We start from the raw sequence: 18,063 nt of genomic DNA, 5'->3' as shown, positions 1-18,063 counted from the left end.
AACTTCTTTCGATTCCATAAGTTCGATAAGTCCAGGTCGGAAACAAAGAGCAGATGCCAGCCGATGGTGAAGGAGATTTAGTATTTCAATATCATGTTGGGAGGCGGTTGCGTCGAGAAATCGTTCACAATGTGTGGCACGTTGCAGGATTCGCCTGCAATGTATTTTCATTGAAGAGTACCATGAAACGAAATAAAAACCTGGAATTCATTGCCACGGCGACGACATGTGGTCTTTACGAGAAGGTCAAGGACAAGAAACTCATTCGGTTGCCAGGGAAGGTGGAGGTTTTGTTTCGGCTTAACATCAAGCGGCAAACGTCGTAACTGGACAGACTGACCATAAGAAAGCAGATCTCCAGATTTGGCACGATCGCTTGGGACACCAGAACAAAAGACACGTTGAAACGACGTTGAAGAGACTCGGCTACGAAGTCATTCATCAAAACGAAGACAAGCTCTGTGAAAGATGCGTATACGGAAAAATGTCAAGACTTAGTTTTGGCATGCGTCTCGACAAAGCCACTGCACCGGGTGAACGAGTTCATTCTGATCTCTGGGGGCCATCGCCAATCCCCTCGATGAAGGGAAAGAACTACTACCTCCTTTTCAAAGATGAATACACTGGACTACGGGTTGTCTACTTCCTGGCAAAGAAAACGGAAGTTATTGGCTACTTTGAAGAATTTCTTGGAATGTGCAAGAATTATAACCATGCCGTAAGAGAGTTGATCACAGATAATGGAACTGAATATGTAAACGAAGATTTCCGGCGTATAACAAAAACAGTTGGTCTGCATCATCGGACGACAATGCCATACACACCTGAACAAAACGGCACAACTGAAAGAGAGAACCGCCCATTAATGGAGTCAGTTCGAGCGATGCTACATTCTAAAAAGAATCTACCACCAAAACTATGGGCTGAAGCTGTGAACACCGCAACATATGTACTGAATCGCTCAGCACCAACGCGTATACCCGGAAAGACACCGTTAGAACTATGGACAGGAAAGCCAAATCCATCAATGAAACATCTTCGCGTATTCGGAACGGAGTGCTTTGTTCATATCCCAAAGCGAAAGAGGAAAAAATTGTCCAGGAAATCCTACAAAGGGGTTTCTGGTTGGATATGAGGACAATGCCGATGGCTATCGGGTCTATATTCCGGAACTGAATGACGTAGTCAGGTCAAGAGATGTAAAATTCGGTCCCGAGATATGCGTCATGGAGTCGCGGGACAATTTGCCGGAAGAAGTCTTCAGGCAAGGTGTAAGTGGCGATCCAGTTGAGCATATGGACAATGTCGCTGATAAATACGAACAAGACTCTACTTCAGCGGAAACAATTGTACAATCAGATGACGACGAGAAAGAAGCCACGTCAAATCAAGATACATCCTGTAAGGAGCTAAAACCGGTGGGTCCGACTCTACGAGATCGCGCGAAGCTGAAACCCAGATCATGTTTTTCCTGTCCACCACAAAAGGTATTATTAGTCTGTGATGATATACCCCAATCGGCCAAAGAAGCACGGGCATCGAAGGATTCAACGGAATGGGAGGCCGCTATGTCTGACGAACTACTATCCATGGAAAAACATAACGTATACGAGATGGTTGATCCACCGTTACCGTTACATCGAAAGATCGTTGGAAGTAGATGGGGTTTTCGCACGAAGGTCCGCGACGATGGTACTATCCTGCAACATAAAGCGAGACTAGTAGCAAAGGGGTATACACAGAAGGAGGGTCTGGACTACGACGAGACATACGCTCCAGTTGCCCGTTTTGAAACCATACGAATCTTTCTAAGTATCGTGGTCCAAAAACATCTACGACTGAAGCAATTTGACGTGAAGACAGCGTTTCTGTATGGTGACCTGACGGAAGAAATATACATGCGACAGCCTGAAGGTTTCGAAGATACCAGTGGTCGAGTATGGAAATTAAAGAAAAGTCTTTACGGACTGAAGCAATCTCCACGATGCTGGAACGAGAAAATTGATCGCATCCTACAACGTCTCGGATTCAGACAAGTCGACGGAGATCGCCATGTCTCTACGTTTTATCAACTGAAAGCTTGTTCTTAATTTTGGTGCTGTATGTCGATGATGGGTTATTGGCTGGCAACACGGATGACGCTGTTTCAAACTTACTTCATCTCTTTGCCAAAGAATTCGAGATTACCACAAGTAGTCCCTCAACTTATCTTGCTTTGAAAATTGATTTCGCAGAAGACGGCTCAATCTTCCTACATCAGACTACGTACATTGAGAAAGTATTGGAGAGATTTGACATGGCTCTTTGCAAACCTAAGAGCACGCCCGCTTGTAAACAAGACACGAGTGAAGAAGGCAAGAGACTGTTTGAATCTACGACCGTCTAAGCTTCGTCTATCGGAAGTCTTCGATATGCTACTCTGGGCACACGACTCGATATAGAATTTGCAGTAAACCGAGCATCACAAGCCATGTCGAGACCTACAGTTGCCGATTGGGGTGCTGTCAAACGGATTTTCCATTACCTTAGAGGGACAAGTACACAAGGATTGCTTTTCAAGATAGATGACACTTCAAAAATAACTCCGTACAGCGACGCAGACTATGGAGGATGTGAAAGTTCGAGGCGCTCAACCTCGGGGATACTTTGTTTCATGGGTTCTACGCCAGTCATTTGGGCTAGTAGGAAGCAGCTTTCCATATCTCTCTCAACAACTGAATCTGAATTGGTTGCAGCAACAGAGGCGGCAAAAGATGTTGTTTGGATGCAGGCTATTACAACTTCCATTGGACTCGACAACGACGAAGAAGTTCCAGTACTAAATATAGACAACGCTGGCACTATTAAATTGATTCATAATCCGGAATTTCACCGTCGCACCAAACACATCAATATCCGACAGTTTTATGTAAGAGAGCTGGTGCAACAAGGCAAATTACTTGTTAAGTACGTTCCAAGTGAAGACCAATTGGCGGATATCCTTACCAAACCTTTAGTCAAGGAAGTGTTCATACGAATCAAAACCAGATTGGGCTTACGAACCCAAGAGGAAGTCAACATCAAGGGGGAGTGTTGAAAAAAAAATGATGTTGGCCTTTAATATTTTTTATGATTAATTATGTAACATATAGATCTTGATGTTATTATTTTTTATTACTATTAGTTTTTTAATACATGTATATAAACTAAAATTTGTTCACTCTCGGTTCTCAGTAATGTTTTGGAGATGTAATAATAAACGTAATTTTTTGTCACTTATAATTGCGTCCAGTTTTTAAAACTTCAACAGTTACCACCATAAGTTTATAAGATCTGTTCCATAAGTATGTTACTACTTATACTTGGTAATGCTAGAGACATACTAAGAGCTAGTTTGAGAATGACAATCGCTAATTGACCACACCCGATTTTGCAATCCATGTAGTTCCTATTTAGTCTCTACTAAACCTTTGACAGCTCCTCACCAGGCATCGCTATTCAAGAATCTATGACCTTCGTCACTTCATGGCAACCTCTCAGTTACCAGTGAAAAACTTATAGAACACCTTATGAAAGTATGCTGTTACTGATATCAGCCTTGCGTATTGGTAAAATAAGATAACTAATTGTGACAAACAGAAACAAACAATTTATTTTCTAAGCATATGCAAGTTTAAATTCGATAAAACGATGTTTAGTTAGGGATTAATCATAAAACTAAGATGTTGCGGATATTATTAATAACGTTATTTACAGGGTTAATGGTTAGGGGTTCGACTTCACAAAACAGCTTTATCCAACTAGACCAATTTTAAAATCTTCCGTGAAAGTACTGTGCATTGTTAATATGCATAAAGAAGAATCAAACCGCTTTACCAAACATGTAAAAGATGATAAAAGTCCCTCTTTTTATTCAAATACTTAAATAGTATAGACCGCTTGAAACATGTATTTAATTTCTATATTATTTGAAAATTAAAACACGTTCTCCCTTGAATAAAATAAATTTCATGATAAAATGTTTTAGGAAAATGGGATTGTTGTTGAAAAATCTGAGATAAGTAATTTTTTATTTCAATTAATTTATAGGAAATAAATCCATTACCAGTAAAATCAGGAGATTGAATTAAATTCTAAACAGTTGTAAAATACGGATTATCTTTAAAGTTCAATAGAAAATAAAAATATCCGCGCTTCAGTCAACTGGAAAAACTCTTATCGTTTAGTTTTTTAGGCTTGGGCAAACCAAGTCTTTTTTATATAATTGAAGATTTTCTGATCTTACCTTTACTTTCAAAAGAATATTTCGAAGTTTCCTAACATTTGGTAAAAGAAGGGACTTTCGTTACTATCCTAGTAGCAAGAATATTAACGTTGGTAATTTAGATCAGAATTAGCAAGGACACTATGACGAGTTCTGGTTTGTATAGCTGTGTAAGGTGCACCTTTTATTCAAAGAAATTTGGTACCCTTTTAACTCACATGCAAAATAAGCATTCACGCGATCCAAATAACGTTGTTTGTGGCCTTGAAAATTTAGGAAGGGCTTTTAATAAAATAAAATCATATCATCGACACGTGAGACATAAACATTACGGATTTCTAAATGATACAACTGGAGAAATAGACGATTCATCTGGTTTTGTGCAACAGGATCAAAATTACACGAATATAGAAAATGTTGAGGACCCACAAATTGACGACCCTGAGCTGGGCCCGAGGGATGAACGCCAATTAAAACCGTCTAAAGTTCGTGAAACTCTATTAAAAATTATTCTGAAATACCGCGAAGCGCACCATTTGCCTCCGACTGTTATGGAAGCATTAACGAATGATATATTAATTTTTTGTGAACCCCTATTAACAATGAATAAGGAGAATGTGTTGAGTGTCATTCGTTCAAAAAACATTAGTATTGAAGAACGTGAATTGTTTTCAAAAAATATAGAAGTTTAAAGTGCTTTTGAAAGTTTAAATTCGAATTATAAAATTAACGCAGTGATTAAGTCTGACTATGGATTAATAGAACCAATACAATACACATTTACGGAATCATTGAACAAGGAAGAAAAAAGCTACTTTCACTATGTTCCTATAATTAAAGTTATTCAGAAACTTTACTCCTTCGATGAACAAGCGGGTAAACATGAAGATTTCATTATGATTCCACAGGATTGTATCGGTCATTTTCTTCAAGGAGACATTGCAAAAAAATCATTGTACAAAACACAAGCTTTAATCAAAACACGCTACAGCTTCAAATTTTTCTCGACGAATTCGACATAGTGAATCCGCTTGGCTCAAAACGCGGCAAACACAAAATATTGGGCTGTTATTTTTCAGTTCTCAGCTTGAAGTCAAAATATAGATCAAAACTAAGCGATGTACATGTACTATTTTTGGCGAAGTCGAAGGACGTTGACGTTTTTGGCTAGCACGAAGTGCTCGCACCCCTTATTTTTGATCTTAATGCAATGTCAATGGAAGGCATAACAATTGAAAATCGGGCCTTTCATTTAACAGCCACTGTTGCTATTTTTTCGGGGGACAACCTTGGACTCCATAAACTTGGCGGATTTAATGCGTCCTTTAGTTCGGGAAAAATATGCAGATTTTGCATGATTTCAAGAAAAACATTTCGACTAAAATCAAAGAAAATGAACTACAATTAAGAACGTTAGATCGCCATCTATAACATCAGCAAAGTATTGCTAGATTTCCGAGTGAAAAATCTAGTTATGGAGTTAGATTTGAAAGTCCTTTGATGAACATCTCTGGTTTTGACCTTACACAGCTATTTCAAAAAAATTGCAAAAGTTTCGAATAATTGCATAAATCTTACTAAAACATTGGCCCATCGACACCAGTACTTACAGTGTTATAACATGATAGATGAACAGCCCTACGGTGTACAAACTACAACAGCGGGGAAATTTATCTGCAAAGATGCCTTGCCCGACAATTTAAAGCCACTCCTCTCTGAAGATTTTCCAGAAAACGTTTACTCATCCACAAATGCAATTTTTTATAATGTACATTATATTAAAGATTGCTTGATCATTTTCGAAACTGAAAGGAATGAAATTAAATTTTTCTTGAAAATTAAATTCATATTCCATATACATATGTCACTAATCATTGTTGGTACAATATTCGCAGTTGAAAGTTTTTCTAAGCATTTGCACGCTTATTCAGTTATTGAACAGAACCAAAATTGGATACTTCTTAAAGCAGGAAATGAAAGACAACACGAAATGTTAGATATGAATTGCCAATTTATTTTTGTAAAACAAATGTTTATTTTTGTAAAACAAATGTTTCTCTATGTCACTTTTGTTCTGAAGGGCAAGATTCGTTTTTTTAAATTGTATTGCAGAGAGAAGCTTATTTAATTTTAATAACCACTTTCTGGGCTATGACTGTACTGGAGGTTTAGGACTAGATTGCACTCAATCACATTTAGTAAGGTCTTTCTCTACAGGGAGATCTTTTTGTGTCTTTGGTTCTTGTTTACTTTGTTTTGGTTGTGTCTTGGGTTTCTGTTCAGCGTTATTTTGTTTTGGTTGTGTCTTGGGCTTCCGTTTAGCGTTATATTGTTTCGGTTTTGTACTTAGTTGTTTAGTCTTACAGTGGTTAGAATTGTTTATTGATTTTGTCTTGAGTTGATTAGTTTTTCACTTGTTAGAATTGTTTTTTTGGTTTTGACTCGAGTAGTTCTACGCTTGTGTTTTGATTTAGTTTAGTTTTAGCCGATTTATTTGGGTTTATTGTGGTTGAATTGTTGTTTTGTGTTTTTCGGAGCGGCTTAGTCTTGCTGGCTGTTCTCGATTTACTCTGCTTTTTTCCTGGCTTAGCTTTCTTACTCTCATCTTTCGCCATTTGTGCTTTTTTTCCACTTTCGGTAGTCACCTCCTGGGTTTTTGTTTTATTATACAGTTTTTTAATTTGAGCGTATAAATAAGCTCTTAGATTATGACCTCCTTTAGATATATTTGCGCTCTTTATACTAATAAACTCTAAGTCTTGCATGCGTAAGTTTCCGTAACGAGAATTTATAGAAGAATGTAATCGCTTCAGCGTCAAATTGATTTTGGAGGTCTTGGATAGCACCCACACCTTCCATGAAGAGTTTCTTGGTAAGACTATTCGCCTTGACGTTGCCCACACAAACCTTAATATTAGTGCAACATTAGTTAATTATTACATCTTAGCACAAGTGACACCTTATAAAATACAGGAGGTTTCAAAAAGTATGGTAGAACCGAAGTACAGTGGACGGTTTTGAGTCGAAAATGTTCCAAGACATTTTGAACTAAGGACCAACGTTGTCAAGTTACGATTCGAGTGTTTTATGGATTTCCCCTTAATTAAATTAGCATCGTCTTTCAGTTACTTTCTTAAATTTATGGGGTCATTCCTAAAACATTCCAATCATAACTTGTTTAGGGTGTGGCCCTTAGGAAAAATGTCACAGTACATTTTTGACTCAAAATCACTCGTAGAACCCACTGTTCTCCTATCCTGCCACCATTTTTTTAATTCCCGGTATTTTCTTACTTTTAATATATTTTGCTTATGTTTTCGATGAATTTGCAGAGAGTCTGACTGTATTATTCACTTCTTGAACAAAGGCCCTTAATGAGAGTTTCGGGAAAAAACATTCCACCCCGATCCTGCTGTTTCAATTCCGTTGGTAATTGGGCTTCTTTTTCTTCATCACTTAGTGAAACTTTAAAGCACAACCTGTACACTGTCAAGCGTTTAGATTCTTTTAAACGTTTAGAAACTTTCCACATCTCCCCAATTGTTCCCCCGCCAAGTCTCAGAATTCCACTCAATGTTTCTTCCTTGAAGTTCGATGGGCTGACTACAATTTCTCTAGGCTTTTGAGATTGCACATTTAATTCAGATTCATTCACTATCATAGATGAATTTAAATCATCATCATTGGCTATCACAGTCGAATTTAAATCATCATCGCTCGTATCACAGTTGTTAACATCAGTCTCAGGAGTGCAGTGAACATATCTAATGTTTACAGTTATCATATAAGGCCAAATACCTAAAACCATACCAAATAAAGTGATAAACCGAAACGCACTTAACTCTAAAGGCTGCACATATAAAAATTAAAAAGCTCCATCACATCTTTGGCTTCAGGATCATCCTCTTCACTGAAATCGAAAATGAACTCCGTTCTAATACCATTGCCCTTTTGGAGATAACTGAATACTTCACACTCGTCCCTTGCAAAAGTGTGAAGCTTTTCCAAATAAAATCTAAACTTTTCTGATTGTATAATATGCTTGTGATAATTAAATCTCTTTTTGTTTGACGTAATAAGTAATTCTTTATTACTATCACAATTAATACTGTCTAAAACTCTCTAAAAATCCATTGAAATCCGTGGGCCTAGGACCCTACACTAGTTTGATCGGAATTTCTAGCAGACTATAACAGCTGTTCTTGCCACCATTTCTGATTCGTTACCTCAAACCACAGGACACACCATAAAGTTTCGTTACTTTCCTGCTGCTGGCACGCAAATCAGCCTGCCAGCTCAAAATGAGAGAAGCGCCGTAGGTGGCGTGGTGATCGGACCTAAAAACAAGTTGGCTAACAGAGATGGTTGCGGATATGGTTAGTGTCCAATACTTCCTAGGATAAGAAGTCATTGACTTCTGGTAACAGGGGTGAGTTAGTCTCATTGTCAAGTGACATGACGGACTACGAAGGATAATTTAGGGTAATAATTGCACCTGCCTTTAACTATGTCGCAAGCGATGAAGAATAATGGTCGAAAGAACGAAGAGAATCTAAGCTGGCAAGAATGTTTGCAAGGGGACTAGGCAAAAATATCACTAACAGTAGATATGTTCGACATACAATAACTGAGCTAAGCCTTGGTTAATTTAGATACACCAGCACCAATACCTGGTATAAGTATAAAGTTTACCCTAAAAAATTTATCTAAAATGATTCAACAAACTAACAATAAAATAGTTTAAATATCCTAACTATAAAAATTACGCATAGAAACTAAAAACAAACTATAACGTTGTAAACTACATTGAGCTTATTAACCTATTTTTACTCGCTACGGTTGTAAGGGGGACCAAAAAACACACTTTTCTAAGCGTTAAAGCGGTTTTCTCATAATAAACGCTGCCAACAAGATTCAGTGAATGATACTTTTTGTTTTTACTTATGAACTTTTTATATTATACAGGTCAACTGCTTTCTTGTGTTTTAACTTATAATACAATTTTTAGGTAGCATCATCGTTTCACAACAAAAATAAAAATTTATTATAACCACTCATCCTTATATTTTTTACCATAATTATTCCACTAACATTTTTTCACACAAATTTACTAATTAAAAACTATTTTAAATTTACAAAATAAAAATTATTAACTGTTTTTCAAATTTATTAATAATAATTTAATTAAAAAATTGTTTTACTATTTTATGTTTTAAATTCCACAAATAAAATTACTTCCAAAATAAAACGTGTTTTTAATAATTTACAAAGCTGTGGAATATCAGTACTTTTTCAAAACAGTAAACATAGGGCAAAGGTTATATTGTTTCATAAATAGCCAGAGAGATTGATTTTAGCTATTCGCTGTTAGAGCTCGGCATTTTCTATCCATTATCCACAAATTAGTGGATAACCAATTAATTATAAATTCTATGAGAGCGGTACTGACTTTAATGTATAAGGATGTTTATTTGATTGGATATAACTTTTTTTGTATTGTATTAAATGCTTTGATAAAATTCCACAGAACTACAGTTCGGACCCTGAATATGTGGGTCAAAAGATTCATTTAAAAGTTTATTTTATAAAAAATAAAGTTGCTAAGGGTGGTTTTCATTTCCATAAAAATAATCGGGGATTTTGACGAAAACTTCGTAATTTTCCCATAGAAATAACATGGGAAAATATTTTACAGATAACCATTTTGTGGTAGCCGTAATGCATTAACTATTCGTTTGTTTGTCTTGAAAACGGTGTTAAACGAAAGCCTGGTATTTAGATGTTCCGTTTTCCAATTTTCATTAATTAGATTTAAGTTTAAGTATGTTTAATTTCATATTTTCAAAACCATTACAATCTGCGATATTTTAGCATGGATAATAGTCAGTTTATGATGTTAGCACGGTTAAGGCTAATTGGTACAATTTTCGTAGTGGTAAAAAAACAAGAGAACCTAAGCTTGTGTTAGCTAACAAGTTAAGCTGGAAAAGGACCCCACACATATATATTAAGTTAACATGATAACCTAAGACTGGTAACTAAGCTAGATTACCTACGACTGGAAATTAAGCTTGATAACCTACGACTGGAAATTAAGCTTGATTACCGACGACTGGTAATTAAGCTAGATTACCAACGACTGGTAATTAAGCTAGATTACCTTCGACTGGTGATTAAGCTAGATCATCGACGACTGGTAATAAAGCTAGATTACCGACGACTGGTAATTAAGCTAGATTACCGACGACTGGTAATTAAGCTAGATTAACGACGACTGGTAATTAAGCTAGATTACCGACGACTGGTAATTAAGCTAGATCAGCGACGACTGGTAATTAAGCCAGATCAGCGACGACTGGTAATTAAGCTAGATTACCGACGACTGGTAATTAAGCTAGTATACTGACGACTGGTAATTAAGCTAGATCAGCGACGACTGGTAATTAAGCTAGAATACTGACGACTGGTAATTAAGCTAGAATACTGACGACTGGTAATTAAGCTAGATTACCGACGACTGCCAATTAAGCTAGATTACCGACGACTGGTAATTAAGCTAGATTACTTGAAGGTGCTTGTGGGTGCTTGTGGGTACTTGAAGGTGCTTGTGGGTACTTGTAGGTGCTTGTGAGTAGTTGTGGGTACTTGTGGGTAATTATAGGTGCTTGTGGGCTCTTGTAGGTGCTTGTGGGCTCTTGTAGGTACTTGTGGGCTCTTGTAGGTACTTGTGGGCTCTTGTAGGTACTTGTGGGCTCTTGTAGGTACTTGTGGGCTCTTGTGGGTACTTGTGGGCTCTTGTGGGTACTTGTGGGTGCTTGTAGGTACTTATAGGTGCTTTTGGGTGCTTGTGGGTGCTTGTGGGTGTCTGTACGTACTTGTGGGTGGTTGTAGGTACTTGTGGGTGCTTGTAGGTACTTGTTGGTACTTGTGGGTGCTTGTAGGTACTTGTGGGTGCTTGTAGGTACTTGTGGGTACTTGTAGATACTTGTGGGTACTTGTAGGTACTTGTGGGTGCTTGTAGGTACTTGTGGGTGCTTGTAGGTACTTCTGGGTGCTTGTGGGTGCTTGTAGGTGCTTGTGGGTGTTTGAAGGTACTTGTGGGTGTTTGAAGGTACTTGTGGGTGCTTGTAGGTACTTGTGGGTGCTTGTAGGTACTTGTGGGTGCTTGTGGGTACTTGTGGGTGCTTGAGGGTACTAGTGGGTGCTTGTGGGTACTAGTGGGTGCTTGTAGGTACTAGTGGGTGCTTGTAGGTACTTGTGGGTACTTGTGGGTACTTGTGGATGCTTGTGGGTACTAGTGGGTGCTTGTAGACACTTTTGAGTACTTGTAGGTGCTTGTGTGTGCTAGTTGGTGCTTGTAGATACTTGTGGGTACTTGAGGATGCTTGTGGGTACTAGTGGGTGCTTGTAGGTACTTTTGAGTACTTGTAGGTGCTTGTGTGTACTAGTTGGTGCTTGTAGGTACTTGTGGGTGCTTGTAGGTGCTTGTGGTTTGTTTGAAGGTACTTGTGGGTTCTTGTAGGTACTTGTCGGTACTTGTAGGTATTTGTGGGTACTTGTAGGTACTTGTGGGTACTTGTAGGTACTTGTGGGTGTTTGTAGGTACTTGTGGGTACTTGTAGGTACCTGTGGGTACTTGTGGGTGCTTGTGGGTACTAGTGGGTGCTTGTAGGTACTTGTGGGTGCTTGTGGGTACTTGTAGGTACTTGTGGGTGCTTGTGCGTGCTTGTGGGTGCTTGTGGGTGCTTGTAGGTACTTGTGGGTGCTTGTAGGTACTTGTGGGTGCTTGTAGGTACTTGTGGGTGCTTGTAGGTACTTGTGGGTGCTTGTAGGTACTTGTGGGTGCTTGTAGGTGCTTGTAGGTGCTTATACGTACTTGTAGGTACTTGTGGGTGCTTGTAGGTGCTTGCAGGTACTTGTGGGTGTTTTTGTGTGCTTGTAGGTACTTGTGGGTGTTTGTGTGTGCTTGTAGGTACTTGTGGGCGCTTGTAGGTACTTGTGGGTGCTTGAAGGTACTTGTGATTGCTTGAAGGTACTTGTGGGTGCTTGTAGGTACTTGTGTGTGCTTGAAGGTACTTGCCCCGGGTGCTTGTAGGTACTTGTTCCGGGTGCTTGTAGGTACTTGCCCCGGGTACTTGTAGGTACTTGCCCCGGGTGCTTGTAGGTACTTGCTCCGGGTGCTTGTAGGTACTTGTGGGTGCTTGAAGGTACTTGTGGGTGCTTGAAGGTACTTGTGGGTGCTTGTAGGTACTTGTATGTGCTTGAAGGTACTTGCCCCGGGTGCTTGTAGGTACTTGTTCCGGGTGCTTGTAGGTACTTGCCCCGGGTACTTGTAGGTACTTGCCCCGGGTGCTTGTAGGTACTTGCTCCGGGTGCTTGTAGGTACTTGCTCCGGGCGCTTGTAGGTACTTGCTCCGGGCGCTTGTAGGTACTTGCTCCGGGTGGTTGTAGGTACTTGCTAAGGGTGCTTGTAGGTACTTGCACCGTGCACTTTTAGGTGCTTGTGTGTGCTTGTAGGTACTTGCCCCGGGTGCTTGTAGGTACTTTGCCTCCTCCATAGGATTAACATTACACTAAATTTTGGAAGCTCGTAACTCTGGTTATATTAGAGATACGGGGACATCCTTTGATTATGTAATAGTCCTATTTGCCCCTTCCCTCCTTCGCTAACATTTGCTCCACAGGATACTCCATATACGGGAAAAACCTGGAAAACTCAGGGAAGTATATGGAGAAAAGCCTGGAAATCTCATGGAAATTTGTTTTCCAAAAGTTGTATGAACCTTGTTATGGAACATATGTTATAAACTCGTGGTTTTAGTTATCTAAAGTTTTACCAAGAAGCGATACCTAGTTCACTAGGGACAAGGTATAAGATGCCTAAGTATTCCAACCACTAGCATAGCCCACTCGATCACGCTCTCTTTTCCCCGGCTACATATTTTGAAGATGACACTTTTTAGGCGTATTAACAATCTTGGATCTACTTTGTGAACATTTAGGGTAGCCCTGACTATATTTTGTTTAAGGTTTTCAGCTTAATATCAAACAGACTTTAGTTTATGCTACAAAAAAGTTTGAAATTGACAATCTCGGATCGTCTTTATGAAGTTTTAAGGATATCCGAATTTCATATTGGGCTTATGACAATTTTGAGCTAAATTTTAAACGGACATAAATCAGCATTTTTAAAAATTTTGTAACATTGTCATTTTGGTCCTATTTCTGGAATTTTTAGGGGGGCGCCTCGCGTTTCAATAAATGATTTTAAAAAATTGTATTATGTTAATTACAATAAGAATACAAACTTTTATTGATTTACGTTTTTTTTTGAAGTATCATTATAAATAAATGTCTGATTGAGCTAAAGTTATGGTCCCCTTTATATATGTTTCAGCTTAGTGCAGATTTTGAAAATGTAGAACAGTTTCTTAACATTCTTAATTAAAATGAAGACTGAAGGAACAGATATTAATCAAAAATGTCTTGATTAGAATCAAGACCTAAAAAGTATCGATAAGACTGATGTTATCACTTGTCTGAAGGATCAGATATTAATTTTTCTTTTTTAATTGAAACTTAAATGCATGCTTAAGAAAAAACAACGTTCCATTACCGTTTTCCGTTGAAATAAATTATTTTACTGGTAATCAATTTCAAAAATTTACTTATCTCGGCTTTTCGACCACAATTCCATTCCCCGAAAACATTTTATCATTACATTAATTACTTTTGGGACACAACGTGTCAAAATAACCTATAAAGGAATAAAAAACTGTAATAGCGGTCTGTTTAGCCATGACAACAACCTTTTATAAGTTACAAGAACTATACAAGCCTTTCGAGACTAAGAGGACCTGAGAAAACTATAGCTTAACCTGCTACTAGCACGAATAGGGAGAATTGATGTAAACTGGAGGTGTAAATTTCATCATGTGCGACCTGCGGCCCTGAAACTCTCCCATAGTCCCAGTATGTGTAGAACATATATTTTTCGCTGTTTTCTGCCAAAATCAATCTTTCTAGGTAGTGCCGCCTCCTCACTTGAATTTTTCATGATATATTAAGGTTTGAACAAACAAAATTCTAGATTACTATTTTCACTATCATATCCCTCTGCTAACTTGAAGCAAACTTTCCTCTCTTTTTTTGCTGCTCATTACCGGTGCCATTCCCTTGACTTTCTGCTCGTTATAACTACTATCATGAGTTTATTTATTTCAAACCAAAATATCAAAAAAAAATGGATTCTTTTTCCTTTAGTGCTACTTAGAATTTACTTTTGTGCTACTTAGAATTTACAAATGAATATAACGTTCTGCCGTGAAATATCAAATTGTCTCTAACCATTGTTAGAAACTAGAGAGAGAAATTGGGCAGTAACACTTATAATGCCCTGAACTATGAGAAAGAACAATACGACGGTCGACTAAAGTACACTTGATATTACATCATTTTGCAAAACCGCGATTAAAAATCTTACTGTCCCTATTGAATTTGGCGCCATTGGTTTTAGAATAATTAAAATGTTCCACTGCGAAGCGTGCCGGTCACGAATGGGGATGTAACGTCTTTAGGAACCTTTTAAAACGCTTAACCATACACGTACTCTCCCAAAAGTAATTAATGTAATGATAAAATGTTTTCGGGAAATGGAATTGTGGTCGAAAAGCCGAGATAAGTAAATTTTTGAAATTGATTACCAGTAAAATAATTTATTTCAACGGAAAACGGTAATGGAACGTTGTTTTTTCTTAAGCATGCATTTAAGTTTCAATTAAAAAGAAAAATTAATATCTGATCCTTCAGACAAGTTATAACATCAGTGTTATCGATACTTTTTAGGTCTTGATTCTAATCAAGACATTTTTGATTATATAAAAAAACTTGGTTTGCCCAAGCCTAAAAAAACAAAACGATAAGAGTTTTTCCAGTGGACTGAAGCGCGGATATTTTTATTTTCTATTGAACTTTAAAGATAATCCGTATTTTACAACTCTTTAGAATTTAATTCAACTTCCTGATTTTACTGGTAATGGATTTATTTCCTATAAATTAATTGAAATAAAAAATTACTTATCTCAGATTTTTCAACCACAATCCCATTTTCCTAAAACATTTTACGTGAAATTTATTTTATTCAAGGGATATCGTGTGAAATTAAAGCTAATTGTCACTTTCTTGTCTAATCTCTGAGAAGTTTTATTTCAAAAGGTTTTAACCACACGAAGTTTTCGTAACGTTGTCAACTAAAGACGAAAGTTTCATTTCTGTATATCCTTACAGTTCTGTGGCAGAAATAGGATAGAACCAAAGTTTTTGCAAGGTTAAAGAACATTATAAATTTAATTTTATGGATCGAATAATTATTCTAATATACTTGACCAAGTTTTTCAAAATCTTTGGCTACTAAAGTTTATTTCAAGTCAACTTCGACCCTAAAATAGCGGTTTCAAAGCAAAAATCATAACGGTACTATATTTGCCAGTATATTAATCCATGTTTGCTTTACGCACTTCTGTCTGTGTCTCATTATTTTCAGCTTCCAATTACCGTGAACACAACCTTGAGCAACTCAACTGAACCAGTTCAAAACATACTCGTAGTGTTACTGTTGAAAAAAAATGATGTTGGCCTTTAATATTTTTTATGATTAATTATGTAACATATAGATCTTGATGTTATTATTTTTTATTACTATTAGTTTTTTAATACATGTATATGTATAAACTAAAATTTGTTCACTCTCGGTTCTCAGTAATGTTTTAGCGATGTAATAATAAACGTTATTTTTTGTCACTTGTAATTGCGTCGAGTTTTTAAAACTTCAACAGGTTATGGGTCGCGCACGCATCCACTGCGTAACCGCCAACGAATAACCTTCAAGGTCGGAACATTGCATATCCTGAGTAACAACGTTTCAATACTATGCATGGCATTTTTCGTCACGAGATTGAGAAGCTGGATGGTCCGGAGCATTGGCATAGTTGGAAACGTCAAGTCACGGACACACTAACAATACGGGATGTATTTGGAGTCGTCAGAGGGACCTGGAAGGCACCGGTATTGGTAGAAGCGTCCGAGGGATCGGAGACAGCCACGTTTAACGCAGACTCAAAGAAGTACGAGATAGCGTTTATTACCGCCAGGACTATTATCTGGTCATGCCTGACAAGAAAGATCCAGAATATGATCATTAATTGTGATACGCCACAAGAAATGTGGGACAAATTGCACGAGGTCTTCGAACAGAAGTCATCCACCCGTCTTAGAAGGTTACTTGCTCAATTAATGAGGGAAACTCATCTTGCTCATATGCGATCTCTGTGGGCAGATATTTTGAACACGGCCAAGAAAGAAAAAGATGTGTCGTTCGACGATTGTATTCTAGTCGCCTGCATCTTCGAATCGCTGCCGCAGGACCAGTATCGTGAGTTCAGCATGTTATGGGATACACTGCCGGAAGAGAAGCAGACTGTAATGGAATTCGAACGACTCCTACTTGGTCGAGCTACCCGGGATGGAAATGTCTTCGAGGAAACATCTGGTCTGCTAGCCCGTCGAGATGACAAAAGTCGGCAACAAGATACGAACTCTCTAGGTGAAAATGAACCGAAGAAACACCGCCGAATTAAATGCTTTAACTGCAACAAAATTGGACATGTTTCAAGGAACTGTCAAAAGCCCAAGAAGAAACCGTCCAAGGGGTATCGTATGGACAACAAAAGCGGCGGAGGTCTTTTCGCAGCGAACGGGCTGGTTGTTCAGAATTCAGGAGATACGGCATGGTATTTCGACTCCGGAGCTACGCAGCATATCACGAATGATGCTTAAAACTTCTTTCGATTCCATAAGTTCGATAAGTCCAGGTCGGAAACAAAGAGCAGATGCCAGCCGATGGTGAAGGAGATTTAGTATTTCAATATCATGTTGGGAGGCGGTTGCGTCGAGAAATCGTTCACAATGTGTGGCACGTTGCAGGATTCGCCTGCAATGTATTTTCATTGAAGAGTACCATGAAACGAAATAAAAACCTGGAATTCATTGCCACGGCGACGACATGTGGTCTTTACGAGAAGGTCAAGGACAAGAAACTCATTCGGTTGCCAGGGAAGGTGGAGGTTTTGTTTCGGCTTAACATCAAGCGGCAAACGTCGTAACTGGACAGACTGACCATAAGAAAGCAGATCTCCAGATTTGGCACGATCGCTTGGGACACCAGAACAAAAGACACGTTGAAACGACGTTGAAGAGACTCGGCTACGAAGTCATTCATCAAAACGAAGACAAGCTCTGTGAAAGATGCGTATACGGAAAAATGTCAAGACTTAGTTTTGGCATGCGTCTCGACAAAGCCACTGCACCGGGTGAACGAGTTCATTCTGATCTCTGGGGGCCATCGCCAATCCCCTCGATGAAGGGAAAGAACTACTACCTCCTTTTCAAAGATGAATACACTGGACTACGGGTTGTCTACTTCCTGGCAAAGAAAACGGAAGTTATTGGCTACTTTGAAGAATTTCTTGGAATGTGCAAGAATTATAACCATGCCGTAAGAGAGTTGATCACAGATAATGGAACTGAATATGTAAACGAAGATTTCCGGCGTATAACAAAAACAGTTGGTCTGCATCATCGGACGACAATGCCATACACACCTGAACAAAACGGCACAACTGAAAGAGAGAACCGCCCATTAATGGAGTCAGTTCGAGCGATGCTACATTCTAAAAAGAATCTACCACCAAAACTATGGGCTGAAGCTGTGAACACCGCAACATATGTACTGAATCGCTCAGCACCAACGCGTATACCCGGAA

General features: G+C 38.3%; 1 protein-coding gene across 1 annotated transcript; it reads left to right on the top strand.

Moving 5' to 3' along the window:
• The first annotated feature begins 16,171 nt into the window (after positions 1 to 16,171).
• Positions 16,172 to 17,077, top strand: LOC149697287 (uncharacterized). The gene has a single exon (XM_089867223.1). The coding sequence runs from the start codon at positions 16,172 to 16,174 to the stop codon at positions 17,075 to 17,077; it is 906 nt and encodes a 301-aa protein (XP_089723349.1).
• The last annotated feature ends 986 nt before the right edge of the window (positions 17,078 to 18,063 follow it).

Source organism: Phalangium opilio, unplaced genomic scaffold, assembly GCF_054372755.1.
Source record: "Phalangium opilio isolate 3A_F unplaced genomic scaffold, DU_Popi_V2 ptg000019l_1, whole genome shotgun sequence".
In the NCBI taxonomy this organism is placed as follows: domain Eukaryota; kingdom Metazoa; phylum Arthropoda; class Arachnida; order Opiliones; family Phalangiidae; genus Phalangium; species Phalangium opilio.
Note: the sequence above shows the minus strand (reverse complement) of the source record. Positions and strands in the feature narration are given on the sequence as shown.

Coding starts and splice junctions, on each gene's coding strand:
- LOC149697287 (XM_089867223.1), top strand. CDS start 16,172: ATGCATGGCATTTTTCGTCACGAGATTGAGAAGCTGGATGGTCCGGAG.